Raw genomic sequence first — 25225 nt, forward strand, 5'->3', positions numbered from 1 at the left:
CAGGCGCAGTTGTTGTGGCACACAGGTTTAGTTGCTCTGAGGCATGTGGGATCTTCCCAGACCAGGGCTCAAACCCATGTCCCCTGCATTGGCAGGTGGATTCTTAACCACTGTGCCACCAGGGAAGCCCTAAAATTTTTATTATGAAAAGTTTCAAAGCCATACAAAAGTGGAGAGAATAGTAAAATGAATTTCTATGTACTTATCACACAGCCTAAACACCCAGTGATCAACTCATAGCCAATCATTTCATTTATGCTCACCTCCCACTTTCCTCCTTGAACCCTGTTATTTTGAAGCAAATCAAGACAGCATATTATTTCATCTGTAAATTTTTCAGTATGTATCTCTAAATACTAAGAACATAAATAAACATACCAACCATAGCTATCAAAGCTCAAAGTTAAAAACAAGACATTAATAGCATCAAATATTTGTTCAACATTTATTTCCCCCTATAGTTGAAATCAGGATCCAAATAGGACTCCTGCATTACAATTGGCTGATGTGTCTCTTAAGTCTCTTTAAATCTGTAGGTTTCTTTCTCTCTCTCTCTTTTTCTCTCGTTATTTGTGGAAGAAACTGGGTTGTTTGCACTGTAGGGTTTCCCAGAGTCTGGGTTTTCTCACTGCATCCCCATGGTGTTATTCCTGTGAATTGGTAAGAGCAGATTCACGTTCAATTTTTGGGGCTGGAACAGTTCCTAAGTGGTGATGTGTACGTTCATCAGGAGGTTCATGGGGTCTAGATATCACTCTTTTACTGATGTTAGCAGCCCTTGATGAAAATTGCCTAGATCCTTTATTCTATACAGGGTTGCAGAATGGTGCATTCAATTCAAGGATATCATTATTTCTTCATTTATTAGCTCTACGGCATTTATAAAGAGAAATATCTCCTCAGTAAAGTTTTAGTTATTGTGTGGTATAGTTCACATATGAAAGGATGGATAAATGATTTTTTCCCCTTTATTTATCAGTTTTCAAAATAATGAGTTGGTTCCCTAGTATTCTCCAAAGGTGATCAATAAAGTTATTTTTATTATCTTGAGTACCATCATGAATTCACAGATTTATACATTTTGGCTACATTTTTTTTTTTTTTTTTTTTTTTGCGGTACGCGGGCCTCTCACTGCTGTAGCCTCTCCCGCTGCGGAGCACAGGCTCTGGACGCGCAGGCCCAGCGGCCACAGCTCACGGGCCCAGCCGCTCTGCAGCATGTGGGATTTTCCCGGACCGGGGCATGAACCCGTGTCCCCTGCATCGGCAGGCGGACTCTCAACCACTGCGCCACCAGGGAAGCCCTTGGCTACATTTTAATTCATTGCAAGTATTATTCTTGATGCTTAAATTGTCCCATCTTTGGACAGTAGGGGTTTTGTCCGGTGCTAGTGTTTTGAAACTGCCTAGTAGTTTCTCTAGCATCCTTGATATCCTAATATTGGGACAAATGTTTCAGGCTCATCTTGTACATGTCCTGGCCCAGACCTAGAATCAGCTATTTCTCTAAGAAACCCTGTTTCTTCTTTTTTTTTTTTTTTTGTGATACGCGGGCCTCTCACTGTTGTGGCCTCTCCCGTTGCAGAGCACAGGCTCTGGACGCGCAGGCTCAGCGGCCATGGCTCACGGGCCTAGCCGCTCCGCGGCATGTGGGATCCTCCCAGACCAGGGCACGAACCCGTGTCCCCTGCATCGGCAGGCGGACTCTCAACCACTGCGCCACCAGGGAAAACCCCTATTTCCTCTTTGTAGGAATATTATTTAGAGACCACAATCTGGTGGTGCTCATTGCTTCTGGGTTGGTTGTTGATTCTAGGACTTTGCAGTGAGCAGAACCAAGAAATATGATTTCTTGTTTCATTATTTCTCTTTTTAAGGGAAAATACATTATGAAATTTACTGGTATTTCCCATTCAATTCAGTTTTCGACAGTTTTAACTATCTTAATTCTCTATCTCCTTTCTCCCACACCAAAAAAGGATACTGGCTCTTAATGAGGCCAGCATAATTACTTATCTGTTTTATTCTGTGATAAACACACAGCAATATCAGAATAAAATGAGACTACCATCAGTAAGGTTACTTAAATGGTTAAGTTTTTATTTCTTTCTTTGCAATTGTTTTTTGTCCTTAGCGTATTTCCTATTAAGGATGTAGAGTCAAATTACTGTGTTTAAGGTCACTTAAAATAATTCCTCTGTGTGGTTGTACTACTAACTCAATACACAGTTGGATTTATTTGTTTCATTTTTGCTTTCACTTATTAGGTATTGCTGGGTTTTTTTTTTTTGTATTTTATGTAATTACATTTTTAAATTAACTTTTTATTTTGAAATAATTATAGATCCACAGGAAGTTGTAAATATAGTACAGAGAGATCGCCTGTACCCTTCACGCAATTTCCCCCAATGGATATATCTTGTGTAACTATAGTATAATATCAAAACCAGAAAATTGACATGGATGAAATGTGTGTGCATAGCTCTATGCCATGTTATCACACGTATAGATTTGTGGAACCACCACCACAATCAAGATACAAAACTATTCCATCACCACAAAGATCTCCCTCATCCTACCCCTTTATAGTCACACCCACCTCTTCCTCTCTTCATTTAAATCCTTTATCCTCTCGCATTTATAACAACAGTATCTTAAATATTTCCTCTACATACATTGGAAACCACATCAGACAGATGTCTAATTCTTGCTTCAATTGTCAAATATAATTTAGAAAACTTAAGTGTCTGTTGTATTTACTCATATTTTTACTCTTTTGCTGTTGTTTCTTCCTTTCTGATGTTCCAAGATGCCTGCTTTTATAATCCCTTTCTGATTAAGTACTTTCTTTAGCCATTCTTTTTAAGTAGGTCTGATAGTAACAATTCTTGGTTTTCCTTCTTCTGAGAATGTCTTGATTTTTCCCCTCATTCCTTTTTTTTTTTGGCCACACTGCACAGTATGCAGGATCTTATTTCCCTGACCAGGAATTGAACCTGTGCCCCCTGCAGTGGAAGCACAGAGTCCTAACCTGGGCCTAACCTGGACCACCAGGGAATTCCGCCCCTCATTCCTGAAAGATATTCTTATTTTATTTTATTTTATTAATTTATTTTTTTATTGGGGTATAGTTGTTTTACAATGTTGTGTTCGTTTCTACTGTACAGAGAAGTGAAGCAGGGTTCCCTGTGCTATACAGCAGGTTCTCATTTCAAGTGTTGATCTATTTTATATATATTAGTTTATATATGTTAATTCCAATCTCCCAATTCATCCCACCCCACCTTTCCCCCCTTGGTGCCCATACATTTTTCTCTACATCTATGTCTGTATTTCTGCCTTGCAAACTGGTTCATCTGTACCATTTTTCTAGATTCCACAAATATGCGTTAATATACGATATTTGTTTCTCTCTTTCTGACTGACTTCACTCTATATGTCAGTCTCTAGGTCCATCCACATCTCTACAAATGACCCAATTTAGTTCCTTTTTATGGCTGAGTAATATTCCATTGTATATACGTGCCCCATCTGAAGGATATTTATTTTGTTGGATATAAAATTCTGGGATGACCGTCCTTTTATTTTAACACTTGAAAAATGTCTTGCCACTGCCTTTTGGCCTCAGTAGTTTGTGATGAGAAATCTGCTGTCATTCAGATTGTTTTCTCTTATAAGTGAGGTATCATTTTTCTCTCACTGCTTTTGAGATTTTTTTGTTATTAGTTTTCAGAAATTTGATTTTGATGTCTTGGTATAGATTTCTTTGAGTTTATCCTTGTCAGAATTCACTCAGCTTCTTGAATCTTATGTTTTTTGCCAAATTTGGAAAATTTTCAGCCGTAATTTCTTTGAATATATTTTCAGCCTCACTCTGTTTCCCTTCTCCTTCTGGGACTCCACTGGGAAAGAAAATTCTGGAACTCCAAAATGTTAGATCTTTTGTTATAGTCCCATAAGTCCCCCAGGCTCCCTCCTTTTCTCCTCCTCCTCCTCCTCCTTCTTCTTTTTTCCAATCTATTTTCTCTCAGTTGCTCAGATTGGAGGATTTCTATTATACACTCTCCAGATTCATTACTTCTTTCATCTATCCTCTACATTCTGCTGTTGAGCCCATTCATTGTGGGTTAGTTTGGTTTTTGTCATTAGTTCTTCTTTATATCTTCTATTTCTTTGTGGGACTTTATATTTTTTCATTTGTTTCAAGTGTTGATGATTGTTTCTTTGAAACATTTTTATGATGGCTACTTTAAAATCCTTGTCAGATAATTCTAACATTTGTGTCATTTCAGTGTTGGTACCTGTTGTATTTTCTCATTCAAGTTGAGATTTTCCTGGTTCTTCATATGACTGATTTTAATTGAATCCTGGACATTTTGGCTATAATGTTATGAGACTCTAGATGTTATCTAAATCTTCTGTTTTCACAGACCTCCTCTGACACTGTGCTGACAGGGGAAGAGAGGTGCCCCTTGTTACTGTCAGATGGATGTGGAAGTCCATGTTCCCCACTTGGTCTCTGTTGCCACCCTGGTGGGGGAGGAGTACCTTATTATTGCTGGGTGGGGGTGGGAATTCAGATTCCCCACTAAGCCTTCACCAATACCACCCTAGTTGGGAGGAGAAAGAGTGCCTCATTACTCTTCCTTGTGCGGGCTCCACTGACACGACGGGGGGTCAGTTTGTCACTTGACCTTCTCTGACACTAACCCAGCAAGGGGATGCCCTGCTAGGCTGCCCCTTTCCTGGTCCTTTAGCTAGAGAGAGCAGGATTTCCTTTCTTTCTTTTTTTTTTTCCAATTTATTTATTTATTTTTGGGTGTGTTGGGTCTTTGTTGCTGCACATGGGCTTTCTCTAGTTGCAGTGAGCAGGGGTTACTCTTCGTTGTGGTGCACAGGCTTCTCATTGCAGTGGCTTCTCTTGTTGCAGAGCATAGGCTCTAGGGCTCTCAGGCTTCAGTAGTTGTGGCACACAGGTTTAGTTGCTCCATGGCATGTGGGATCTTCCTGGACTAGGGCTCAAACCCGTGTCTCCTGCATTGGCAGATGGATTCTTAACCACTGCACCACCAGGGAAGCCCTGAGAGCAGGATTTTCTTGGGGCTTTTTTTGTCTACATTTGTAGGTGTTTCTGGATTATCAGCTTTTCCAGAACTCAGTCTGGGATATATAAAGCAAAAGGAATGCCCAGGGAACTCACCACCCTGTTGTTCCTTGGGTCTGAAAGTCTCTAGCTGGTCAGCCTCTTTACCTTTCAGTATCTTATTTTTGTTGTGTAAACAAAGTCTAAGAGTTTTAGTTGTACTTAGTGGGAGGAATATGGAAGAGTATATCTACTCTATCTTTCCAGAAGTAGAAGTCCCTGGGTTGCTTTTTCATTAAAAAAGTTAACAGCTTGGGCTTCCCTGGTGGCGCAGTGGTTGAGAGTCCGCCTGCCGATGCAGGGGACACAGGTTCGTGCCCCGGTCCGGGAAGATCCCACATGCCGTGGAGCGGCTAGGCCTGTGAGCCATGGCCTCTGAGCCTGTGTGTCTGGAACCTGTGCTCTGCAACGGGAGAGGCCACAGCAGTGAGAGGCCTGCGTACAGCAAAAAAAAAAAAAAAAAAAAAAAGTTAACATCTTTATTGAAGTATAACTGACATACAGTACTCTGCACATATTTAACATGTACAATTTGATAAGTTTTGACATCTGTATACCTGTGAAACTATCATCACAATCAATATAATGAATATATCCATGACTCCCAAAAGTTTCCTTGTGTCTCTTGTAATTCCTCCTTCCTGTTCTTCCTCCTACCTCTACCTTATATGTCTCCCAATCCCCAGGCATGCTTTCTATACTGGAATCATATAATATCTACTTCGTTTTTTGGTGGCTGGTGGCTGGGGTCTTGACTTCTTTCACTCAGAGTAATTATTTTGAGATCATCCATGTTCTAGCATGTATCAATGATTCATTTTTTTTTATGCTGAGTAGTATTCCATTGTATGGCTATATCACAGTTTATTCATTCATCTGTTGATGGACATTTGGATTTGTTTCCAGTTTTTGGCTATTTTAAATAAAGCTGCTATGAACATTTGTGTATAAGTCTTCATATGGACTTATAATTTCATTTCTCCTTGGTAAAGTACCTAGGAGTATAACGGCTATATCATAAGGAAGGTATATATTTAACATTTTAAGAAACTGTCAGTCTGTTTTTCAAAGTGGTTGTACCATTTTATATCCATTTTTTACTATTCAAAGTGGTTGTACCATTTTATATCCATTTTTTACTATTCTTTTCCAGCAATGTATGAGAGTTCCAGTTCCTCTATATTCTCACTAACATTTGGTATGGTCAACTTTTTAAAGTTTTAGCCATTCCTATTGTTATATGGTGGTATCTCATTGTGGTTTTACTTTGCATTTCCCTAATTAATGATGTTGGGCATATTTACATGTGCTTATTTACTATCCATGTATATCCTTTGGTAAAATATTCAAATCTTTGGACCATTTTAAAATTGGGTTGTTTGCTGGTTTTCTTGTTAATGAAAAGAGCTCTCCAAATTTGTCCTTCTTTTTTGAAGTTATTTCAGCTATTCTAGGTTCTTCAAACTTCCATAAGAATCTTATAATCAATTTGTAAATTTCTACAAAAAGTCTGCTGGGATTTTGGTTGACATTGTGTGGAGGTTTTTTTTTGTTTTTTTAAAAAAATATTTATTTATTTATTTATTTTTGGCTGCACTGGGTCTTCGTTGTTGTGCACAGGCTTTCTCTAGTTGTGGGAATGGGGGCTACTCTTCACTGTGGTGCACGGGCCTCCCATCACAGTGGCTTCTCTTGTTGCGGAGCACGGGCTCTAGGCACGCTGGCCTGAGTAGCTGTGGCACTCAGGCTCGGTATTTGTGGCTCACAGGCTCTAGAGTGCAGGCTCAGCAGCTGTGGCGCACGGTTACAGCTGCTCCGCGGCATGTGGGATCCTCCTGGACCAGAGCTCAAACCCATGTCCCCTGCATTGGTAGGCGGACTCCCAACCACTGCACCACCAGGGAAGCCCTTGTGTGTAGTTTATAGATCAACTTGGGGAAAACTGACAGTTCTCAATATTGAGTCATCCAACCCATGGATATAATATATCCTTCCATTTATTATTATCCCTTTTAATTTTTCTCATCAATAATTTTTAGTTTTCAATGTACAGTTCTTTCACATTTTTGTCAGATTTATCTCTAAGTGCTTAATATTTTTGATAATATTGTAAATGGATTAAAAAAATTAAATTTCTGATTTTTCTTTGCTAGTATACAGAAATACGATTATTTTTTGTGTATTCACTTGAATCCTACAATCTTGCTGTACTCATTTATTAGTTCTAGAAGCTTTCTATAGATTCCACAGCATTTTCTACATAGTTGATTATTTTAGTGAATAAAGAAAACTTTTCAATATCTATGTGTTTTATTTATTTTACTTCTCTATTGCACTGGCTGGAATGTCCAGTACAATATTAAGTAAACATGGAAAAAGTGGACATCCTTATGTTTTTCCTGATCTTAAGGTGAAAGCATTCATTCTTTCATTATTAAGTATGATGTTAGGTGTAGGTTTTTTTTGGTTTTTATTTTTTGCCATACTGCATGGCATGCAGGATCTTAGTTCCCCAACCAGGGATCAAACCCCTGCCCCCTGCAGTGGAAGTGCGGAGTCTTAACCAGTGGACTGCCGGGGAAGTCCCAGCTGTAGGTTTTTTGTAGTTGCTCTTTATCAGATTGAGGATGCTCCTATTTCTAGTTTGACAGTTTTAAATCAGGATTGGATGTTGGTTTTTGTCAACTGATTTTGCTGAGTCTATTGAGATGATTATGTGGTTTTGCTTTTGTAGTTTGTTAATATGATGAGTTACATTGATTGTTTTTTTTTAAATTTATTTATTTTATTTATTTTTATTTTTGGCTGTGTTGGGTCATCATTGCTGCATGCGGGCTTTCTCTAGTTGTGGCAAGTGGGGACTACTCTTTGTTGTGGTGCGCAGGCTTCTCATTGAGGTGTCTTCTCGTTGCGGAGCACAGGCTCTAGGTGGGCGGGCTTCAGTAGTTGGCGGCATGCAAGCTCAGTAGTTGTGGCTCACAGGCTCTAGAGTGCAGGCTCAGTAGTTGTTGCGCATGGGCTTAGTTGCTCCGTGGCATGTGGGATCTTCCCGGACCAGGGCTCAAACCCATGTCTCCGGCATTGGCAGGTGGATTCTTAACCACTGCACCAACAGGGAAGCCCATATTGCTATGTTTTTAAGTGTTCTAATATTTTCTTCTCCAGTGTCTAATCTGACATTAATTCCATCCAGTATGTTTTTAATCTCACACATTGTAGTTTTCATTTTTAGAAGTCAAATTGGAGTCTTTTAAAACAAACTGTTTTTAACTTTTAAACATATGGAATACAAATAATAACTGTTTTAGTGTTCTTGCTGCTAATTCTAACATCAGTGTCAATTCTGGCTTGGTTTCAATTGATTTTTTTCCCCCTCTCATTGTAGGTCATATTTTCTAGCTTCTTTACATGCCTTGTAATTTTTGATTGGATGTCCAACTTTGTGAATTTTACCTTACTGGGTATGGTATATATTTTTTATTCCTGTAAATATTCTGGAACTTTGTTTTGGTTCACTGTCAAGTGACTTGGAAACAATTTGATCTTTTCTTATCTTGCTTTTAAGATTTGTTAGGTGGAACTGGAGCAGTGCTTAGCCTAGGGCTAATTATTCCTCATTAGTGAGGCAAGACCATTCTGTGTACCCTACCCAGTATTCCATGAATCATGAGACTTTCCCAGAATGCTTGTGGGAACAGACTATTCTCAGCCCCTTGTGCAAACCAGGCACACCTCTGTTCTTACAGGTGGTTCTTTCCTCGGCATTGAGTAGATTCCTTACAAGCATGCTCTCATCAGTACTGAGCTGAATACTTGAAGGGGACCCTTTATGTATCTCCACAGTTCTTTCTCTGTGCCGCTTTCTTCTTTTTACTATTCTTTTCCTTGAATTCTAGTTACCTTGGTCTTCCCAGACTCTCAGCTCTTTCTCTTCAGTTCAGACTCAGGAAGTTGGCTGGGTTCTACCCATGTTCCTCCTCCTTGTGCTGCACTCTGGAAACTCTCTCAAGGAAGTAAGCCCAGGCAGTCATAGGACTCATCTTGTTCATTTCCAGTATCTCAGGGATCATGGTCCTTCATTGCCCGATGGCCAGTGTCTTGAAAACTCTTGTTTCATTTTTTTCTCTGTCTTGGCTTCAGGTGGGAAGGTAAATCTGGTCCTAGGTAAACCATGTTAGCTAGAAGCAGATGTTTGTTTTTTTTTGTTTGTTTGTTTTTTTGTTTGTTTGTTTTTATATTTTAATTTAATTTAATAATATAAAATATTTACATGGTTCTAAAGTCAAATCTACAAAGCATGGTATATTCAGAGAGAGAGTCTAGCTCTATTCTATCTCTGTTCTTTTACCCTGTTCCTTTCTTCTTTCTAAAGGCAACTTTCTCTTCTTCTTGTTACTATTATTCTGTTTTTATTTTCCCTGTAACTTCTTTAAAAAATTAATTTTTGGTTTATCTTTCCATTAAAAAACTCTATGCAAGCACACAACATATATGTACGTATATATATATGTGTATATCCCCATTTGTTAAAGAAATGATAGCTAGGCTACGCTTATGAGCTGTACGACCCTGCACCAGTTACTTAATCACTGCTTTCCTCACTATCCTCATCCTTTAAATGTCTCGTAGGCTTTTTGTCACAATGAGATAGCATTGAGTATAAGGTGCTAGCCTAGAGCAGAGTAAGAGCTCAGTAAATGTTAGCTACTGTTACTCTGTCAGCTTTTGAGTGTGATGGGACCAGTGAGGGGCTTGGGAACCTCTGGGCCAGAAGAAGCAGGCAGCATTATGGATTTGAGGTCTACCTTGCCAGGGCAGTCCTGGCACAGGGGACACTGAAATTGAATCTTAGAGAGAAGCTTTCAGGGAAGAATGGGAGGGGAGGCAGGAAGGGGATGGTCGGGGAGCCAGACAGAGAGCCACGCCGAGTGCTGTCACGTGGTGCCAAGTGCCCAGGACTCCAGACTTTCAGGGAAGAGAAGAGGCACTGTGGCCTGGGGTGGTTCAGGAATGCTCCACTGAAGAGGCGGTCCATGAGATCAGGGCAGCTCTTATATAAGCCAGGAGAAGAGAGGATGACAGAGCATTAGGAAATGACATGGCTATAAGTGCTTGGGAAATACATCTTCCCCACTCCTCAAGCCCTACCCGGGGCTTATCACTCATCCCTCCAACTCTGCAGTTGGTCCAAATTGGCATCCTCAGCCACAAACATTAATGGAGCACCTATTATGTGCTGGGCCCTGGGGAAATAAATATGAGTAAGATTTGATCTTGTTCGAAGTTCCTTATGTGGGAGTTTTTCAAACTACAGTTTTCTTGGTGAATCTCTGTTATTCTGGTTCGGTAGGATTGGACTGGAACCAAGCTTCCATCTGCCCTTTTCGATAACTACTTCTGCAATTCTGATGCCCAGTCTTGGTGAAGAATCCCAGGCTCACGAGCAGGTGTAGTCACTGCCTCTTTCTTCCAACTCCCATTGCCCTCCATTTCTCCGTCCTCTCCGTAGGCTCTCCTTCAAACCCAAGCAGGTGGATGGGGTGGGTGGCTGGGATGCAGATGACACCTATTCACTCTTGGGACCGAGGGTGGACAAATTGGCATAAGTATATAACAGGAAGGTAGATTTTGATTCAAAATAAGGGCAAGGTGAGGCTCTTTATCACAGTAAGAGTTGGCCAACAGTCTGTCCTGTGAAGTAATGAGCTTTCTGTTGTGGGGAGCCTCGGGCCACCTCCCTGAGCTGCTGCAGGCAAAGCCCTTCTCTGGGTGGGCTTGAATGCCACCGCTCAGCTCTGGTCCGGGGAAGAGGAAGCCATTCTGTTTCTTCTTTTCACATCTGTTCCCATCCCATTTCATCTTCTGAATTCTTAATGGCTCATGCTGTGTCTGTCAGAGATGCTCATACACTCAGGACCCACCTGCTGAACGTAGGCCACGCATATAACAAGTGATTGGCTGGAGTCTGCCGACTGCACAGGCACCGAGCTCATCCTGCTGAATTTTCCTATGAATCCAGTTCTCCCGCCATCCAGTGTATGAGTTCCCATGTGGATGTGCGTGTGTGCATGTGTGTCCGTCATGCTTGTGCTTACACCTAAGTGTACCTGGAGTTGCAGATCAAAGTAATAGCAAAGCAGTTTGCTCAGTGGGGTGTGTGAATGGAGGAGTTGCTGTGGCCTTGGTTACAGGGAGGATTGGTCCCCCCTCTTGTCTACCGCCTCCCCCTTCCCCTCTTCCATATGCCCCCTAGCCCCAGGCTCCCTCCTCCATGTTAATTTCCTGGGCCCAGCTGTGCCTCTATCCTCCCCCTCCCCTCTCCTCTTCCTCCTTCCTCATCCACCACACACATGGGCTTGAGTTATGTGCCTCCTGTTCTAATGAGATAAACAATATAACTCTCACGGGGCTCTGCTCATCTCTCTATAAGTGGAACTCCAGGGCTGAACGTGTTGGCCCTGTAAAGGCACCCTGGTGCCTGCCAGCCCAGGGAGGAGGGCAAGGAAGGGGGCGGGAGCCCTGAGAGAGTTCTTGGGGCCATTTGCTTGTTGATACGAGTTGAAGCAGACATCAAAGGGAGGCCTGTTTCCACCCTTGTGGCTAAAGGAGCAAAGAGCAGCCTTGTCATGTCACGTGGGCAGAGAGTCCAGGCTCGTCTAAGTCAGCTAATTCATGATAATTAATAACTGACATTTGTACAATGCTTCATGGTTATAAAGAGCTTCTTCTTGAATATGAGCTAATCCCCACGACAGTCCTTGTAAGGTAGGTATTATTACCGCCCTTATCTTACAGGCAAAGAGACAGGCTCAGATAGGTGTGGTGAGATTTCCAAGGTAGCAGGGAATGGGGGTATGAGGACTCGCCCTTGTCCTCTGCACTGTGGAGCTTCTCCAATCTACTAGAGAAAGTTAAAGAATGAAATAAAGACAATCCCTTCTTCTGGACATTCAAACTACTTACTAAAATGGACTCTCCTGGGAGAGTGGACCTGCAGCTACAAGCTGAGTTGCCCCAGGCAGCTGACCAACAAGTGTGGTGACCGCAGTCTCAGGGAGGGTGGAGGACTTGGACGAGCACTGACAGTTTTGACCTCTTGTCACTTAGACCTTTTGCGTATGCTGGTCTGGACCAGTTCCTTCTCACTAACCTGCTTTTGGTCAGGCTGGAAATACCATGAAGCAGCGCGTGGGGCAAGAAAGAGCCTAAGGCACAGAGGCTCCCGTCTTGGCATGGGTGGGGTGGGTTCTGTGCTCCGTTCAAGGGGTCCTTCCTGGACGGTTTGGATGTGGATGGAGGAGTCTCCTGGAGCCAGGAACAGCAGGGGCTAAGGGTCATTCACTTCCCGCGTTTCTGAGGCTGGTTCAGTTCTGGTTGAATTTATTTGATAAGTATTTCTTGATATGCCCGCCAGGCACTGTGCTAAGCACTGGGGATACTTGAGGTGGACATGGTTCCTGCCACCCTGGATCTTATAAAACCAGTGGAGAGGACAGTCTAGGAAGCAGGCAGTTAATGACAGTGGCTTGGGAAAAACACAGGGAACCTTAGGAATCTACTGGAAAAACCATTAGACTAGTCTTGGTACATCAGAGAGGACATCCAGGCAGTAACTAGATGATGCTTAGACATCCAGAGGTTCTTTGTCAGCTATTGTAACAAGCTATAGAGTTCTTAAAAAGAAAAGAGTTGCTCAATTCCCCCACCCACCTACATTTGGATTGGGTAGCTCTGGCATGGATTTGGGCATTGGTGTTAATAAGAAGTTCTCCAGGTGATTTTGGCTTCAGCCTGGATTAAGAATTGCTAATCCAAGATAAGTGGGATTATGGGACCAGTTCTGGGATATGGAGCAGCAGGCCAGCCCTTGTACTTGGCCTTCTCTGGGATCCTGGGGAACACCAGCCCCAGAAGTGGCCAAAACATCTGGAAGGGACTCTGACTCAATGTACCCATTCAGGAATTACGGGGTGAGAGGTGACATGGCCCTGGAGTGAAACACACCAGAAACATCAAACTATTCCCAGTGATGCCTTCCCTCAAACAGAGGTCAAAACTGGACCTCATATGGGAGCGAGACCAAGCTTATTTTTTGGATTCATTGTGTCTTCTATGAATCAGTCACAAGTCTGGTCCTCAGAGCTCAAGGCACTCAGAGCTTCAGGATCCTCCTGCTGTGCAGAAGACCTTACAGTTATCAACAAAGTCAAGTATTAGAAGGACTCTAGGACATGATGAGCCCTAGCTCATAACATCAGAGATATTTCTGGAGCCTGTAGGCTCTATCACCCTTGATGGCTTCTAAGAATCAAAGGGGGAAGGGTCAGAACCTCCAGCTTCTTCACAGCCTAGCAACCTGTGGGAGCAGCTGTGTGATTAAAAACGAAACTTAGCACATAGAAAGAATTGGAAAATTTTGTTTCCTTTAACTCTGGTCCTCTGCTTTGGACCCAAATCTATGCATGGGTAGAGATGACAAGTACAAATGAAAAATGAATGAATGGATGTGTAGCAATGAAACTTTTGTAGGTTTTTCTCTGAAAAATGCAAAAATGAAGCCATTTTTTCTCTTAACTTTTAAACCCCCCAAAATGGAAGACAGCAGATGGGAATAGGGTCCTGATGTTTTCTACTCATGGTCCTAGGTCTAGGAAGTGCCCCTCTCATAGGAGGCTGCCTGTCTCTAACAGCTGTCACATGCCATGTTTACTACAGAAGACCGAGTTGTGACTTCCATGAAAGTGAACTGGAACATATTCTTCCATTCACTCACTCACTCACTCACTCACTCATTCTGCAAATGTTTAGTTTGATTCTTCTCTGTGTCAGCCACAGTTCTGGTTCTGGGGATTCTGACCTGAACAAGACAAAGTTCCTGTCCTCACCAGGCTTTCACTCTAGCAGGGGTGGGTCAGTGGGCTTGCTGGTTCATTTTGGGGTGCATTGAGCAGTCTTTTTAATCTGCTAACCGCCTAACCAGTCTTCAGCCCTCTTCCTCTCCCCTCAGCCTCCACCCGCTGCCCTTTTCTCTGGGAACAAACCAGGGTCTAGTGCAGGGAGTCCACATTCCTCCAAGGCCTCTGGCTGCCCAGCATATGCCACAGGAGCCACGAAAGTGTTGTCTGTTGAGCAGGAAGGCTCCTCATGGGGCGCTCGGCATGACAGATGATGCTGTGGAGCTTTCGTGTCAAAAGCCAAATCTCAATGGTGATTCTTGTTGGGAGACCATGTGACACATAAGGCCAGCCGCTGAACTCCTGCCCATTTTTTTTTTTTTTGTAACGCCCAGGCCGGTGGGCAGGGCTGTACAGGGCTGCTGGCTATGCAGGCTTACATTCTGATGGAGGTGGCACAGGGATCCCTTTGGCTTCAGCGAGCTGCCAGCAGCTATCAGTGGGTGGAAGAAGCCCACTTCTTCAGTGGGTAGGAGATCTAGCGCCTTGATCCTGTTTCCTTGAAATGTTTCCCAATCCAGGCTGTCCGTAGGTAGACAGAATGACTTCTGCTGCTCCCCCTTGAAGGGAACCTGCTTGGCCTGGACAGAGGGGCAGTTGATGGGCAGTAGCTGGATATGCACTGCCTTGGAAACACTGTGATGAGGGTAAATCTGGAAAAGTCCTTCTTGTGGTTTGGAGGTCCTTCTGATTTTCTTCCTAGGCCAAGAGAGCAGAACTGATTTTGGTCACAGTGGTGGCTCATTTTGGCCTGTGTCTACTGAGGCAGCATGGTAGAGCAGACAGAGCAAGGGTCCTGGGGTCAGATGACCTAGATTCTGCCTGGGCTCTACCATCTACCAGCTGTGTGACCTTGACAAGTCACTTCACGTCTCTGGGCTTCACTTTCCTCACTGTGAATGAGAAGGTTAGATCCAGCCTGGAGCCTTTAATCTTTACACTGTCTCTGTCCACAGGCCTCGCCCCGGGCCAGCTATACACGTACCCTGCCCGCTGCTGGCGTAAGAAGAGACGATTGCACCCACCTGAGGATCCGAAGCTGCGGCTGCTGGAAATAAAACCTGGTCAGTGCCCTGTGGAGCTTGGCTGGGCCAGCGATGGGAGAGGTCGGGGGTGCTGGGCTGGCTGAGGACAAGGTTGCTCTGCAGCTTTGTCCATAGAGCTGAGTTTTCCAGGAGAGTGAACGTGCCTACGTGGCGCTCTCAGGAATAAACATCCACGTGCCCCCAGCCTCACCAAGCTTCTCTCCCTCTAGGTGTTTCGGGCCTTCCCCTTCCTCTTGTCTTTCTCTTGCCACCCCAGGAGAGGAGAGCAAGCAGGCACAGTGTGGGAACAGGCCCAGGATGAATGACTTTCCCAACAGAGCTGAAGGAGCTGCAGCTCTTTTGGGCCAGGTGATACCTTCCCATGGCTTCAAGTAAGGAAAACTTGTCCCAGGCTGTTTCAAAGGAGGACAGTGCACCATGTACGCTCTCCCACCCTTACTGGAAATGAGCTAATGGGGCATCTTACACGAGTGGGGCCAGTCACTAAAAATAGAACCCATCTTGGACATGGAAATGAGAGAGTTTGAGTTCAGAATTTGCCTCTAGGTGATGTTGATTGCTTTGTGGCCGTGCAGAAGGAATTGGTTAGTTTTCTTGACTACTGATCTGTTATTACACTTCTGAGCGGGTGGCAGTCTTCAGACCTTGCTGCAGCAAGGCCAAGTGATTGCCCTGGGTCCTTAGCTTTAAGGGAAAGTCTGGTTTGGGGGATGCCAGAGCTGCGACATGACTCAGAGTGGTGGCAACAGTGCTGTTAAGTGGGGCAAAGGCAGAGCTGACATGCCCCCTCCCACTGTCACCAAACAACACAGGCCTGTCAAGGCCAGCTGCCTGGCAATGTTACCTCACTCCTGCCTTTTCACACTGGCTCCTTAGGCTGTGTTTTTTCTGCAAAATCTCTACTTAACGGTTCTTCGGGATGCTTTCTCACAGTTCCCTTGTTAACATGCTTCAAATTTTCACCCTAACTCACATTTCACTTGTGCAAAAGTTTTATTTATTAGGGGCGGGTGCTCCACCCAAGTTCTCAAATGGCCTTGCACAATTTACAGACCCTTGCAGACACTCCAGGGTGATGACTGGGGCTGTCCCAAACTCCCTGAGATGCAGGCTGTAGGAGAGCCAAGTCTCCCGGATCACGATTGTGAGCCACATGTGTCATTTTACATTTTCTAGTAGCCACATTTAAAAAAGGAAAAAGAAACAGGTGAAATTAATCTTAACAATAGATTCTATTTAACTTAACATATGACTAATATCATTTCAGCGTGTAATCAGTATAAAAATTATGAACGAGGTATTTTACTCTTTTTGGTATTGTTTTTTAATTCCATTGTGTATCTTTTAACACATTTTATTGCAAACTGGCCACATTTCAAGTGCTTGATTGCCACACATGGCTAGTGGTCCCCATATTAGCCAGAGTGGTTCTAGAATTACACTCAAAGTATAATCCAGGGCTTCCCTGGTGGCGCAGTGGTTGACAGTCCACCTGCTGATGCAGGGGACACAGGTTTGTGCCCCGGTCCAGGAAGATCCCACGTGCCGCGGAGCGGCTGGGCCCGTGAGCCATGGCCGCTGAGCCTGCGTGTCCAGAGCCTGTGCTCCGCAACGGGAGAGGCCACAACAGTGAGAGGCCCGTGTACCGCAAAGAAAAAAAAAAAAAGGATAATCCAGTTAAGGATTACCTCATCACTCATCCGTGCCACTTCCAAGAGACCAGGACTCAGACCACTTCCAGATCTGGGACAACAAAGGAGGAAGCCCATACCTCCAAAATAATACCTACCAAGCTCCTAGGTGATAATACCAAAATACCTACCAAGCTCCCAGGTGATGCCTGTGCTGCTGAGCTCCCCTTGACAGGCTCTAGGAATGCAGTTATGTCTATGATTCTTGGAGCCTCCCTTGGGCTCTACCATCAGTAGAGTTCTCAGAGGAGAGAGTTCCCCTGACTTGTGAGAGACTGGACACCGGCCTGGAGAGGAATTGTCTCAAGGCATGAGTTTCCTTCCACGTCAGACCTTTCTATGCATAATAAGGAGATGCCACAAGCAATTTGTCATGCCAGCACCCGGTTTGTCCCTCCTTTGTCCTTCCTTTGCGTCCCTGCCTGAGCCCAGCCAGTGGCGGGCAGCTTTCAGCAACAAAGGCCAGGGTTAAACGTGGCTTAGACTTGTCCTTGACCCCAGGTCTTCAGAGCTGAGAGCTTTGTCAGGAAACCAGGTCAGGGCAAGGGGAGGGGGTGTCCACTCAGGAATCTGAGGGACCTCGGAGCAGGTCTGAGGGCAGGGCTGCAGAGCCCCCGCCCAGCACAGAGCTCATCTATGGCATCACAGGGTGGCGAGTGGGGAGCCCATCATGGCTGCTGTGAAGTCGTTTGTGGGCTAAACTTACACTGATGGAGTCCTCCCTAGGCCTGCAGTCCTCATCCCATCTCCCTCACTGTGAATATGCCATCCTGCCTATGTTTCTTTACTACTTGCTGAAAATAAAAATGTGTCTGTGTGTGGGTGGGATGAGGATGACAGCTGGGGCGAGCTCTTTGGAATTTGAAAGCATTCTCAACGTCCCTGGACCTATGTGTTTCTCACGCCTGACATCACCCCTCCGATCAGTCCTGAATAAACATCTTGCAAACCTCCCACTTGCCTGGGCATCTGAAGGACAACACACGCAACATCATTTCTCTCCGCTGACTGACAGCGGAGTTCAGCGTTCTCTGCAGCTCGCACCTGGCTGCAGAGGTGCACACAGGGTGTTTCAGGGCACAGCCATCACAACTCAGGCAACGCGAAGAGGGGCGGGAGCCTGGTGCCAGAGAGGGGCCTCCCCTGGACCGTTCCCCCAGGAATGGAGCTCTGCCCTTGCAAAGGGGAAGCTGAGCTGGCAGGAGACAAAGGTGGGTAGTGAATATCCACCAGAAGGCCCTGAAGCCGGGCAGATGTTGGGCAAAAGCCAGCTGATTAAAAAAGAGCCTGTAACTTCACTTTTTTTTTTTGAATGAGGAAAAAGGGCTGGGAACAAACTTTTAACTTGTGTCCTTCTGGGTTAAATCCTCAGATAGTCTGCTTCGATCAGTTTAGCATCTTCTGACCCCAGACCTTTTGGTCCCTGTGGTCTGGAGCAGATTTTATCTTTGTTTTAGAGGTTGGGAAACTGTGGCACTGAATTAGGAAGTTAATTTCCCAAGGGGCTATCAGTGGTGAAGCCAAGGAAAAGAACCCTATGGGGGAACCTGTTGGAACTGGCGCCATGTTGCTCCGGGACTCAACACGCACATTCATCCTGGTGTCTCAGACCTGTAGGGCTCCCGGAATGTACCTGAGGCCTTGTAATGCCCTTCCGCTCCGGGACACTTAGGGAGCAGCCTGGCTCTTTGCCACCCTTGCCAAATTCCAAGGGTGATGGGAAGGAAGGCAGCCAGGAATAGGGTTCTGGTTCTTTCTCTTCGTTTTTTTTTTTGGCAGCCACCCAGTGACTGGGCATGAATGACCGGGACAATCACCACCCTACCACATGTTGGGGGAACGTGAACAGGCAGGCAGGGCCCCTCAGGGGATGGTAGGCTAGGGTACGGCCCCAAAGCAGAGGGTGCCATAGCTGGCCAACAAGCAAGTCTCAGGGGCCCTCGGAGGGGTGCCCCCCAAGGGGGCGGTCCAGGCAGAGGCCTGAGTCCCACCTGTGAGGGCAGCGGTGGAGAGGCCTGCTTTGCCTGCCTAGGGTGCTGTCCCTGCCGCACTGAACTGCCAGGACTCTACAGATGGGAGCAGGCTGTGGCCAACTTCCCCAGCTTTTGAAAATCCTGCATCTTAATTAGTTCCCTACTGCTTCTGTACATGGCCCACATTTTAATAATCTCCGGGCTTCTTCCACCGTTTTCTCTCTGATGTTCGGCGCGATTTCTCTTCTCCTCGAGGGAGTCCCCCCGACTCCTCCAGCACCCTCCCAGCCCGGGAACAACTTACGGAACGCTGCCGATGTGCCAAGCATGTGGCCTGAGATCGATGAGCCTGTCAGCTGGCTCCCTCTGCCCCCGCCTCCCCGTCTCCCGTGTGCGCCTCACAGGGATGAGCCAGGTGGGGTGGGCAAGACTGGGGGAGGCGGGGGCAGGGACCCGTGGAGCCCCCAGCCAGGTGTGAGCCAACGGACAGCGTGACCTTCCCCGGGCCCACAGAGGAGTCTGGCTGTGTCCTTCCAAGGGGGAAGGACGCTGAGCTCCCACCCCATATGTCAGTGCTTATCTGTCTCTGCGAGGGGGTTCCTTGAGCGTGGTATGGCGGGGAGAATGGATGCCTTCAAGTGCATCAGGGGGAAATGACCAGTCATTTATCTCTTTCCTGCAGTGTCAGAGCTGCAGCCATCCATCCTGGAGGCCGGCAACAGCAGCTTTTTCACAGCTCTTGTTGGCCTCGTGAGCTGGAGGGAGGTGGGCAGGCCACTCCGGCCCCTGCTTTGTGCCCTCCTGGCAGTCTGGGGGAAGGCGCTGGGTCCGGGGGACTGGGCCTGGGCCTATGACACTGCTCGAGTCTCGCAGGGCTCTGGGAGCCTGGGCTGGCCCAGGAAATGGGCGGCAGCTGGGAGTCGGCTGGGTGGTGGCGTGCACAGCTGCTGCAGAGTTTCCATGGCTGGGTTTTTCAGTTGGACCTGGGGGAACCATGTTTAGAGCGTAGGTTGTAAGGCTGTCGCCCTGTTATGCCAGGGCCTTTTCACTTGTATCTCTCCCTGCTGGAAGGCGCACATTTTGAGTGCAGAGGCCCACCCAGTCCTTCATCTGTATCCCCAACACCCAGCACCAGACTTGGCACATAGTAGGTGGACAGCAAAGATTTATTAAAGGGATGAAGGAAAGAAAAGTGCCTGGTGTCTGTTCTCAAGCTTGAAGAACGTGGCTTAGCTCTCATCATGCCCATTGCACGGATGAGGGAGATTGAGTGGGAGAGGCGGAGCCTTCGGCCGCTGACCTGGCCTCCCCATCTAGCACCCAGCCTGGCCCGTGGGGCCTGTCCCAGCTTTGCCATCTTGCCTCTCTTTGGTTTTAGCCCATAGGGGCCTTCATTATGTCGAACAGCTGTGCTCTGCAGGAGACAAGCCCTCAAATAGGAATCACAAGGCCTGGGTTCAAGTCCAGACCTCTCCACCCACTGGCTGTGTGATTTTGGGCAGTCACCTAACCTCTCTGGCCTTGATTCTTCATCTGAAATGCAGATCATGGCAGCTGCTCTGCTTGTTTCCCGGGGTTGTTCTGAGGGTCCAGTGGGAGGGTGGAGCTGGAGGACTTGGCACTATGATGCCACCTCCACGCAGTGCTGCTAGGTGGGCCAAGGGGGCCTCAGCCGACCCTGTTCTGTCCCCAGCATGTGCTCATTGCAGGCAGCTCACTGCCCAGCTGGAAGAGTGTTTGCTGTCTGGCCAGAATGGGAACACAGTCTGCGTTAGAGTCTTTTTTTTTTTTTTTTTTTTTTTGCAGTACGCGGGCCTCTCACTGTTGTGGCCTCTCCCGTTCCGGAGCACAGGCTCTGGACGCGCAGGCTCAGCGGCCATGGCTCACGGGCCCAACCGCTCCGCGGCATATGGGATCTTCCCGGACCGGGGCACGAACCTGTGTCCCCTGCATCGGCAGGCGGACTCTCAAACACTGTGCCACCAGGGAAGCCCTGCCTTAGAGTCTCTTAAAAACCCGAGTCTAGTATCTTCTAGCCTGAGGAGAAAAGACCTGGCGTCTGGCTGTGGGATCTACCTTTCCCAGAACCACAGCTTGCCCAAGCTCACCCCTTGTGTCCCAGAACTGAGTCCTCTCGCATACATTGTCCAGAGCACAGAGATAAACTTGGAAGGCTTCCTCTCTGTTTTACTAACGCCTGTCATCCCATGGCGCTGGGCCAGGCCTGTTTGGCTGGGTCTTTTCTCCTGCCCTTGGCCTAGGCTGATCTGCCTTCTTCTCTGAGAACCGTTCCTCTGTGGACTTGCTCCGGTATGGCTCTGTACCTGTGCCCCTTGGCACTGGGCACCCAGCCTCCTTCACTGTGTGGGGATGCCCCCTGCTCAGGGGCTAGGGGCCTGCCCTCTGGCTGTATCTAGCAACCAGGACATAGGCACCATGAGGACAGGGCCCTCTCCTAAGCGGCGGCTCGTTGGCGGGGCTCCACACCTACTGCAGTCACTCCTAACTAGTCTCCTCACTCTGCCCTCACCTTCCTTCAGTTGACTTCACAGTGATCCTGTTAAAATATAGCCATCATCAACCTAAATGCCCAACAACAGACGGATGGCTAGAGAAGATGTGGTGCATATATATCATGGAATATTACTCAGCCATAAAAAGGAACAAAACTGGGTCATTTGTAGAGACGTGGATGGACCTAGAGACTGTCATACAGAGTGAAGGAAGTCAGAAAGAGAAAAACAAATATTGTATATTAACGCATATATGTGGAACCTAGGAAAATGGTACAGATGAACCAGTTTGCAAGGCAGAAATAGAGACACAGACATAGAGAGCAAACATACGGACACCAAGCAGGGAAAGCGGGCGGGGGGAGTAGTGGTGGTGGTGGGATGAATTGGGAGATTGGCTTGACATATATACACTAATATGTATAAAATAGATAACTAAGAAGAACCTGATGTATAAAAAAATAATAAAATAAAATTAAAAAAATATACATAGGCATCATAATGTCACCCTTTGCTTGAAACTACCAATGGCTTCAGAATTAGAAGTCAGCATTCTCGCAATGGCCTACACAGCCGTTCAGGGCCCCAGAACTCTCTGAACTGGGCTCCTACCCTTTCCCTGGCTCACTGTGCTCTGGGCAGACAGGCCTCAGTTTCAGGGCCTTTGCGCGATGGCGCCTTTGCTTAGGATGTCCTTTCCTATTAGCCGCGTGGCCTCCTTCCTGCTCCTTCAGGCTCGTGCCTTCCTGGCCACATCTAAAAGTGGAACCGCCCTCCCATAACCCCCAATGCTCCAGCTTCCCCTCCTCTGCTCTGTCTCCAGAACATTGATTACCATCTGCTATACTATGGGTCTTGCTTGTTTATGTCTTGTTTCTCCCCCACTAGAATATAACTTCTATGAGGGCAAGAATTTCTGTCTCTTGTTCACAGCTGTGTCCTTAGCACCTAGAACAGAGCCTGGTACATAGTAAGTGCTCAATGATTATTTGTAAAATGAATGAGTAGAGCAAGGCCTCTTCCACATGGTTCTGCTGTGATTTCCAAATCTGTAGCATGGACCCCCCGGAATTGGAGCAGCATCTCGGCCTGTGAGCTGAGTCCCGTCCTCAGCCTCCTCTGTCCTCTTAACTGCTCCAGACTTGGCTTCCTCGCTTCCATTCCCCCTGGGCCCACGCCCAGTGGCAGGGAGCTGTGTCTTGCCATGTCTGATGGTCTGAGAGCGTCAGAAGGTGAGGAGTTTTGCTGAGAAGTGCAAGGAGAAGGAGACTTTAGAAGGGGAAAACGGGGGGCTCACATGAATTGAGCATCGTCCCTGTGCAGACGCTGTATATCCATTATCTCATCTGGCCCTGTAAAAACACCGGGAAGTGGGCTTTGTTGTACAGATGAGGAGATCAAGGCCAAATGTAGGGTACAAGAGCTGAGATTTCACCCCAGACAGCTTCTTGCACTTGCCAGCAATCTGTATTCCCTTGAATCATTTCACCACTCAGTCCATTCCCACCATCCTTCCGCTCCCTCACCTTCCTGCTGAGTTGTATTGACGTGGTCTGCTGACCAGCCCAGTGGTGAGCGTCCTTTGATAGTGTGGGTGTTTTTCTGTGTCTCAGGGGTGAGGGAGTGCCTATCTATGCTGCCAACCTCTGGGTGCTGCTTCCAGGGGCCCATCATTGCGTGTTGGCTTAGGGGTGAGTGGGTAGGCACAGCAGAGAGTGGGGACCACAGGGCTCTTGGGGCCATGATCAGGCCTCCTGTTGTGTGCATATCTTGGGCTTCTAAAAGAAGCAGTAACGAGGGCCTGCAGGGTGCAGCCTGGGCGATGGGTCCTCATTGTGAACCTCATCTATTTTGAGCTTTATGAATCACAAAGCAGGGAGTCAAACGCAGCCAAGAAAATGGCACCCCTGAGGAATGCACAGATGGATTCCTGGGCCTGCCACCATCTCAGGAAATCAGGGCTTTGGTCCCCTCCAATCTCTTCCTCCGTAGGGTGAGAGATAACAATACCCGTCTCCTTCCCCATGAGCCCGAGAGTCTGTTGGGCATAAATGAAAAAATGATTCCTAAGCCTCTTGCTCCTTGGTGTAAGTTGATGTATAAACCCACGGAAATGTGATGAGATTAACTCCTCAAAATAATAAGTGGCCAGAAGAGAAAACTGCACATTGGTATTTTTAAAGAAAAACTAGCGTCAGGTGGGAAAAAAAATCTGAGCACTCATGATGTAGCAGGAGGATTGTCTGCCATTGTCTGTGGGGTTTCCACCTCCTTTGCGCCATAACTCTATCTCCAGGCTCCTGCGTCAGAGAGCGCCCGTGATGGATGGACGGATGGATGTGCCTTGTCAGGGTGTTTCACCACGATTTCCCTGGGGGCAGTCTGTCTGTTGGCAGAGCACAGCCTCCCCAAAGATGGTATCTCTTGCAAACTCGACAGCTAACAGACAGCTCCTCTCTTTGTATATGTCCCCAAAGAAGAACTGTCTTAATCTGTTTTTTATATGGCATATTTTATTGTAATCCATATATGACTTGCAGGTTCCCAGTCCTCCATCCTGAGGCAAAAAATGCACGAGGAGTCAGAGGCTCCGTGAGCCTGTGACATCCAAGCGTTTGCATTTTTAAATGACCTGGGATTTAATTACTCACCGTGCTCCCATGTTGCACTTTCAGCCTTGTCTTGCCTGCATCCTGTTAATGAGCTCAGTGGTTCCAACAACCCAGTGGAAGCCTTGCATTTGGTGCATTGGGTGGCAGACTTGGGGCACCTGTGTCAAAAGCCTGTGGCTTTGATCTCCACCCGAGAGGATGGCTGCCCTGTCCACAGCCCTGGGGAGAAGCCATTGCTCTTCACTGGTGATTTTTCTTTTTTTGTTTTGCTTTTATTTGTGCTTTCCTTTCCTCCCTTCCTTCCTTCCTTCCTTCCTTCCTTCCTCCCTCCCTCCCTCCCTCCCTCCCTCCCTCCCTTCCTTCCTCCTTTCCTCCCTCCCTCCCTCCCTCCCTTCCTCCCTTTCTTCCTTCCTCCCTCCCTCCCTCCCTTCCTCCCTCCCTCCCTCCCTTCCTCCCTCCCTCCCTCCCTCCCTCCCTCCCTCCCTCCCTTCCTCCCTTCCTTCCTTCCTTCCTTCCAAGACTTTCTATGCTTCAATCCTTGTTTGTCTGAGAGGTTTTTTCTTATTTGGAAACTGATTTGCTTCAGCTTGCACAGAAGCTGTCTCTGGTGTGATGGATCGTGCTGGAAGTCACCCAAGGAGTATCTCTGTTCCCAATTAGAAGTGCAGGCAGTGCTGCGTACGGGGGCCTGGGGAGGTGGCTGGCTTGGGTGACAGCTGCTGCCGCTCCGGAGAGAGTACCGATCCGTGGGTTTGTATCCATGTGTATAAAATCAGGCTAATTTAAAGATGAATTAGGTGTGTGTGTTTTAGACCGTTTTCTTTTAATGTTAAGTGTTTGATGGCTCCTGTCAGGTTATGCGGTCCCCAAATTTGTGCAAGGGTCAAAATGAATACGCTTTTAAAGAATTATTAAATCTTATATCCAGATGAACTGTATTGGAATAAAAACGAATCAATGAAATCCCTAAGGGCTCCATAGGGAGCGTGTCTAGGACGTGCATTGTGCAAGAGCTTGGACCTGTTACCTTATTTTTCCTTCCCTCTGGGACCTCCTGTGGTCTGGAGCCAGAGAATGTACCCTCTGCTGCTTTGTTGGGAGGGCACTGGTTAGCCTGTCACTCTGACCTTGCAGGCTTTACCCATAGTGCTTTGAAACCAGGGTTTGCCAGGGGTCGGCTAGAATGTTGTTCTGGAATGGTGCTCAGCCGGGTATCAAGTAGACAAAACTAAGAGCATATTTAACGTCCTTCCATTTTTTAGAATCAAAATCATAGCAAATGTTCCTTTTAAT

At 46.6% G+C, this 25225-nt stretch overlaps 1 protein-coding gene across 2 annotated transcripts in view; it reads left to right on the forward strand.

The window, feature by feature from the left end:
- Window positions 1-25225, forward strand: part of DPF3 (double PHD fingers 3) — a gene marked incomplete at both ends in the record, with an annotated part of 253873 nt that overhangs the window by 107943 nt on the left and 120705 nt on the right. For both annotated transcript variants that reach the window (XM_082842438.1, XM_082842439.1), the window contains one exon: window positions 15054-15161. In XM_082842438.1, the coding sequence (XP_082698564.1) occupies window positions 15054-15161 (108 nt within the window). The remainder of the gene's footprint in view (window positions 1-15053; window positions 15162-25225) is intronic.

This window comes from Leucopleurus acutus (assembly GCF_964270905.1).
Source record: "Leucopleurus acutus genome assembly, chromosome: 1".
NCBI lineage: Eukaryota > Metazoa > Chordata > Mammalia > Artiodactyla > Delphinidae > Leucopleurus > Leucopleurus acutus.